The sequence below is a fragment of the Armigeres subalbatus genome, chromosome 3 (assembly GCF_024139115.2).
Source record: "Armigeres subalbatus isolate Guangzhou_Male chromosome 3, GZ_Asu_2, whole genome shotgun sequence".
In the NCBI taxonomy this organism is placed as follows: Eukaryota; Metazoa; Arthropoda; class Insecta; order Diptera; family Culicidae; genus Armigeres; species Armigeres subalbatus.
Genome location: NC_085141.1, coordinates 353,555,169 through 353,562,265, shown reverse-complemented (window position 1 = coordinate 353,562,265; position 7,097 = coordinate 353,555,169). Strand labels below are relative to the sequence as shown.

The window sequence follows — 7,097 nt, the reverse complement described above, 5'->3', positions numbered from 1 at the left end:
ACCCCAAATTGAAATTGCTATAACATATTTAATGTTTGGCCGATTTTGAATTTTTGGGGCTGTTTCGAAAGATAATTTAATCATCTTTCAGGTCATTACCAAAGATTGACTATAGGTGGGCGGCTACATCGTGGGGAGGGGTACAAAAACAGTGATTTTTTATGCTTATTTTACTTATATCTGAAAATCCTACCCATTTTGAACTGCACCTTTTCAAAAAGGTTATGCAGGAAGGCGTGTGCTTTCACATGAGGCATTAATTAGTTTCGATCTTGGTCGCTAGGTGGCGGTATATTTGAATTCATTATTGTAGACTACTCAAGTAATTCCGATATATGGAATTTTCCTCTTTGTAAATATTCTTATCGCACAAATTTGAAATTTGTAAAGATGACGTCTTTAACAAAGTTCGTCTGGTGGGAATGGACTGTCATGTGACCGAATAAATAATTAGGAAATTTACAAATAGGCGGCGCTAGTGTACTTGCAATATTCTTGCATCTTGGAAATATTGCTTTAGCTTGAGATCCCTCATACCTACAACCAAGTTGTATTCGGCAACATTGTTCAGGATGTCCAGGACTACAAAGCGGTGCTCAATATAATGAGCAGTTCTTCCAAGATGCGGCGCTAATGAGCTGTTATATTTGAGTATATTGTTGCATGTGAGATCTGATGTATTTTGGTTTGTAGCATTTTTGGCAATCATGAATGTTGTGGTAGAGTTCATCAAAAGTTTTCTTTGCATTCAACCTGCTCCAGCGATGCTGCAAATAATAGAATGTGTTCACAGAATATGTTTTAGGTCATTCAAGAAAACCCTGGAACTAAGGCCTTTGGGTCTACATGCGTAACCAAAGATTAGCCAAGGACGGGGAAGGACGCAAGTCTACAACAAAAGAGGTCGGTGCGATGCTGTACAGTAACTACCCCCGTCAATCTCGAAGAAATGCTGGAAAGATTTTGGAAGGTGGAAAGCTGCAGCGAAGGACCAGCATGGTCAAAGGAAGAGCAGGACTGCGAGGAGGACTTCAAACGCACTCATTCCAGAGCGGTTGATGGACGGTACGTTGTTCAGCTTCCAAAGCATCTTAGTTTCGATCGAATGCTGGGAGAGTCAAGAACTGCAGCTTTGGACAGGTATCGAAAATTGGAAAATCGGCTGGAGAGGAATCCCACAATGAAGGAGCAATATCACGCATTCATGCAGGAGTATTTGGACATGGGTCACATGCGAAGGTTAACGGATGTGGAGATGCAAGAGGAGGCCAATGGAATGGACGAAATTAAACAACGGAAGGTTTTTTACTTGCCGCACCATGCGGTGCTTAAGGAGTCGAGCACGACAACCAAGTTGCGCGTCGTATTTGATGCCTCAGCGTGCTCCAGCAGTGGTTATTCCCTCAATGATGCCCTGTTGAAGGGACCGGTAATTCAGGACGAGCTTCTCCATGTTCTTGTTCGCTTTCGCAAGCATGAAGTTGCTCTTGTGGGGGACATGGAAAAAATGTATAGGCAGGTTCTCCATGATACAAACGATTCTCTTCGCCTTAGAATATTCTTTCGGTTCAACAAGGATGAACCAATTGGTGTCTACGAACTGCTAACGGTAACGTATGGGCTAAAACCTGCATCATATCTGGCAACCCGTACGCTTCAACAGTTAGCAACCGATGAAAGTTTGGAAAACTCTCCTGCCAATGCCGCGTTGAAGAAAGATTTTTACATTGACGACTATATTGGAGGCGCTTCAACCGTTGAAGAGGCAGTATTACTACGTGGAGATCTAACGTCCTTGATGGCCAAAGGGGGATTCCCAATCCGTAAATGGTGTTCAAACCACTCTGAAGTTTTGGCAGGTGTCCCTAAAGACCAATTAGGAACCAATCTCACGATTTCGTTCGACTTGAGCCCGGATGAAAAAGTAAAAACTTTAGGCATCACATGGGAACCTAAAGCGGATTAACTTCGTTTCATATTCAACGTTAGCGACGATGATGGTGCTTGGACTAGACGGCGTATTTTGTCTGCGATAGCGAAGTTGTTTGATCCGCTCGGCTTGATTTCTCCCGTGGTGGTGACTGCAAAGATAATCATGCAGGAGTTGGCGCTACTACAATCCGGATGGGATTCCACGGTTCCTACGCAGCTAGAGCGGAAATGGAAGGATTTTCACCGTCAACTATCTAAACTGGCCACGGGTCGCTCCTCTAAAACGATTGACGATTCCCAGATTAGAATTATGCGCAGCCAGAGAAGCTGCAATTCTTTCACTTGTCATAAGACGAGTTTGTACAATCCCATTTAATTCCACCACTTAATTGTACCTTGACAGATACGTTTCATTTTCATTTATTTAGTTAACATCTAAACAGATAACACTGAATCAACAATTTGACGCCACAATGCACGGTTCGAGGCCGCATCTCTCCATCCTCGGATACGCCCCACGCTCGCCAAGTCGTTCTGCACCTGGTCTGCCCATCTTGCTCGCTGCGCTCCACGCCGTCTCGTACCTGCCGGATCGGAAGCGAACACCATCTTTGCAGGGTTGCTGTCCGGCATTCTTGCAACATGTCCTGCCCATCGTACCCTTCCGGCTTTAGCTACCTTCTGGATACTGGGTTCGCCGTAGAGTTGGGCGAGCTCATGGTTCATTCTTCGCCGCCACACACCGTCTTCTTGCACACCGCCAAAGATGGTCCTAAACACCCGTCTCTCGAATACTCCGAGTGCTTGCAAGTCCTCCTCGAGCATTGTCCATGTTTCATGTCCGTAGAGGACAACCGGTCTTATGAGCGTCTTGTACATGACACATTTGGTGCGGTAGCGAATCTTTTTCGACCGCAGTTTCTTCTGGAGCCCGTAGTAGGCCCGACTTCCACAGATGATGCGCCTTCGTATTTCACGACTAACGTTGTTGTCAGCCGTTAGCAAGGATCCGAGGTAGACGAATTCCTCGACCACCTCGAAGGTATCCCCGTCTATCGTAACACTGCTTCCCAGGCGGGCCCTGTCGCGCTCGGTTCCGCCCACAAGCATGTACTTTGTCTTTGCCGCATTCACCACCAGTCCAACTTTTGTTGCTTCACGTTTCAGGCGGGTGTACAGTTCTGCCACCTGCCACCAGTTCTGACAGATACGTATTTCAACTTTAATAGTAAGGCCATCTTCAGTGTCTCGTACTTGACTCGACTTTACCAAACCGTGGTTAAAGCCCTCGCATTGGACAGGGTCCGGTCATTCTTCTGGTCAGATTCGATGGTCGTATAACACTGGTTGATGGCTCCACCGAATACATGGAAAACCTTCATAGCAAATCGCGTTTCCAGTATTCAAACAATAACGTACGGGAACCCATGGCAACATGTTGCTGGCAAAGAAAATCCCGCTGATCTGGTTTCCCGTGGACTTCAAATCGATGATCTCTTGAAAAGCAGCCTGTGGAAGGATGGGCCGACCTGGTTGAAGGAATCTCCCTCCAAATGGATAAATGAGTCTTCTGAGACTATGCCAACAGAAATAGATCTCGAACCACGCATCATTGTTCAAGCTAATGTCACATCGAAGGAAGTGAACCCCATATTTTCCGTTCGGTCGACGCTGTTACCACTAGTCAGGGTAGTGGCGCTCTGCTTACGATTTTCGGCCAATTGTCAAAAGCCAAACCAACGAGAAACTTCTGTATTTTTGACCGTGCGGGAGATCAACCAGGCTAAAATGCACCTTGTTCGTCTAGCACAAGAAGAAATATTTCTAGAAGACATCAAATCCTTGAAGAAAATGTATCAGGTATCATCGAAATCAACTCTTAAACTTCTTGGTCCATTCATTGATAAGGACGGCATCATAAGAGTGGGTGGACGCTTACGAAACTCTCTTGAGGGCTACTCTACGAGGCCAATTCACGGCAAAAGAGCTGTAACCTCCGTCCTTAGAAAATGTCAACGCTGCTTTCGCTTTAAGCCTAAGCCCATCCAGCAACCAATGGGACAACTACCCTCCACTCGAGTACGCCCCGCCCGGCCGTTCTTAATAACCGGTATCGACTATTGCGGGCCATTTTATCTGAAACCATACCATCGGCGAGCTTCCCCGCTAAAGGCATATATTGCTGTTTTCATTTGCTTTACAACAAAAGCAATACATTTGGAGCTGGTGATGGATCTTTCAACGGCCGGCTTCATTTCGGCGCTTCGCAGATTCATCGGGCATCATGGAAGGCCACATGAAATACACTCGGATAACGCCACGAATTTCCAAGGAGCAAAGCATGAGTTGTATGACCTCCATAAAAATTTAAGCAGCAAACAGGGTCAAACATCAATCGGAACCGAACTGTCACAGCAGGGGATTTCATGGCACTTCATCCCACCCAGAGCTCCCAATTTCGGAGGTTTGTGGGAAGCCGCCGTTCGCTCTGCCAAAACAGCCCTCAAAAAGGAGATCGGATCAAGCCAGTTAACGCATGAGAACTTCTGTACTTTGTTAGTACAAATCGCAGCTGCCCTCAACTCAAGACCGCTTACCCCATTGTCAGATGACCCCGCCGATACAAATGCCCTCACACCAGCCCATTTTTTGATCGGAACGTCTATGAATGCCCTCCCTGATACCGATCTGACAGCCATACCCTCAAACCGCCTCACCCACTATCAGCAACGGCAGCAGATGTTTCAACGGTACTGGCAACGCTGGAGTCGAGAGTATCTCACCGGTCTTCAACAGATGAGCAAGCATCTTCGTCCAAGTCCAATCCGCGTTGGGACGCTTGTGGTACTTCGGGAAGACAACATACCACCTCTTCAATGGTCATTGGCGAGGATTATCGAGGTCCACCCTGGCGACGACGGTGTCGTACGCGTAGTCACGGTCAGAACGACTAGAGGGATCTACAGGCGGCCAGTAAATAGAATTTGTCCGCTACCAGATGAATCTATGAATAGCAATGAAGATAGTTAGTTGATAAGTGTGTTAATTTGTAAGTAATTATTAGTTGAAACAAGTTCAAGGGGGCCGGTAATGTTAGTTGTTAGAGTAAAAAACTTAATAATTAGGATTAGTAAATTATCATCTTAAACTACGAAACATAAATAACACTGAACACCCTAATAGAAACTGTTATACTCACAATCACTAGAAGACACTTTATACTGTATTTAATACTATTGTAACACTCAACACAGATTTACAAAACGGTCAGATTTACAGGCATCGGTCAGCGTGGACTGCACCGAGCAGTTAGGTCAGTTAGTAGCCAAATGATAACCGAATCGGCAACAAAAATAAAACGGATAGTCAAAAATAGCACTTTAGGAAGTTGGATTTAACTTTTATATTCGTTTATAAATATTTTTAATTTCTTCTTAATGAGGGGAGAATTTCTGAGTGTATTGCTCATGGGATTCCAGAAAGAAATTCCAGATGATTTATAGAAAAAAAAATAGACAAATTGTGGAAATTCCTAAAGGAATTTCTGAAGGTTTCTCTAGATTTATTTGCGAAGGATTTTGGAATGAATTTCTCTGGGAAACTCCTGAAGTAAATTCCCAAGGAATTCTTGAGAATATCCGAAGAAGTATGATGATGGATCGACTGCAAACCCGATATTTTTGGATTTTTATTTTTGGCATGAAGTCTTAATTCCAGATTCAAAACAGAGTTTTGTTTTCTTTCGTGGACTCTATTAATAGTTCTTTAATAAATTCCTTCAGAAATAAGTTAGGAAAATATTTTTGAAAATCTATTCAGGTGTTCATAGGAAATTACTTCAAGAATTTATTCGGAAATTCTACCTGAAATACATTTGGAAATTATAATAATTTATAAAATACCCTCCGTAGTTTTTTGCATATTCCTTAAGGAAACCTCCGTAAAACCTCCCAAAAGGCCTTTATAAATATCTGAGAAATTCCTTTAGCAAAACAAGGTTATATTCCTTTCAAAATTCCTGCAGGAATTATTCCGAAAAATTATTGAAGAATTAAATAGAAAATCCTGAAGGAGTTTTTGTAGGAGTTTCTAACGGATATTCAAAATGATTTTCTGAAGGAATTGTGTAAGTTATTTCTAAAAAAAGTCGAAGGAGTTCCCAAAAGAATTTCCAAAGAATCATTTAAGAGTTTCCTAACAGATACCCGAAAGAATGTTCAAAGGATATTCCCAAGGAATTTCAAAATTAATCTCCGAAAGTCTAGAGGAATTTCTAGAAGACGTGCTACAAAAATCCGGAGGAATGACCGTGTAATTTCCTATAAGAATTACTGTAGCTTTGAAGAAATTCCTGAAGGAATTTCCAAAGCTAATCCTAAAGACAGGGCTGGTAACGACCAATGGCGTTCAAAATAGTGACTTTAGTGACCAAAGCTGACGAAAAAAGGGACCAAATAGTGACTTTCAGTTGCAGAAAAAGTGACCAAACAGTGACTTTCAGTTTCAGTTCAGATGAGAAGAAATTAGACGTTTTTGAATCGAGGGAGAATCTTTCACTCACCACTCTCTCATAATAAACTCAGAAAAGAAACGAAAATCGTGCACGCTAACTTTTCCCCTCTCTTTTTATCTAAATATCAGTCAAAAGCAGGGCTACTAAAAACTATGAGTAGTCCTGCGAGCCAATCAAACGTTTGCGCCACTGGAAGTGAGCGAAACATGGTTATCTATCACTCATAAGACCTGTTTTTCTTCCCCGAAAATGATTTCTAGGCAAAAATCTGCGTGAATGAACATTCTCTTCTCGTGAGAATGAGTGACAGTTACGATCACTGTTACGGTCGCTACTTAAGAAAGATGTAGATTTGCTATAAGTTTAGGAAGTTTTTAGAATTTTTAGTGCGAAAGGATCATCAGTTTTGGTAAAAAACGAAACAAAATTATGAAAATTTAGTTACAACAACCTGGGATTGAACGCTTGACCTCCTGCTTATAATACAGGACCGTCGGGCTCATCTTCAAATTCAAAAGTTATCAAAATATAACGAATCCAACAAAATTAAAAAAAAAATCACGATTGGAATTTTTTACATTTATGCTATTTTAAATGTGTCACAATATAAGGTACAGCGAGGCAAGTGGGTAAAGGAAATCGTATAGTTAAT

General features: G+C 42.6%; 1 protein-coding gene across 1 annotated transcript; it reads left to right on the top strand.

The window, feature by feature from the left end:
• Positions 1-3,282: 3,282 nt before the first annotated feature.
• On the top strand, positions 3,283-4,962 carry LOC134222815 (uncharacterized). Its single transcript, XM_062701964.1, has one exon. It carries the CDS (start codon positions 3,283-3,285, stop codon positions 4,960-4,962), a length of 1,680 nt encoding a protein of 559 aa, XP_062557948.1.
• Positions 4,963-7,097: the final 2,135 nt, after the last annotated feature.

Bases quoted from the DNA above. Each gene is read 5' to 3' on its own strand.
- LOC134222815 (XM_062701964.1), top strand. From the start codon at position 3,283: ATGGCTCCACCGAATACATGGAAAACCTTCATAGCAAATCGCGTTTCC.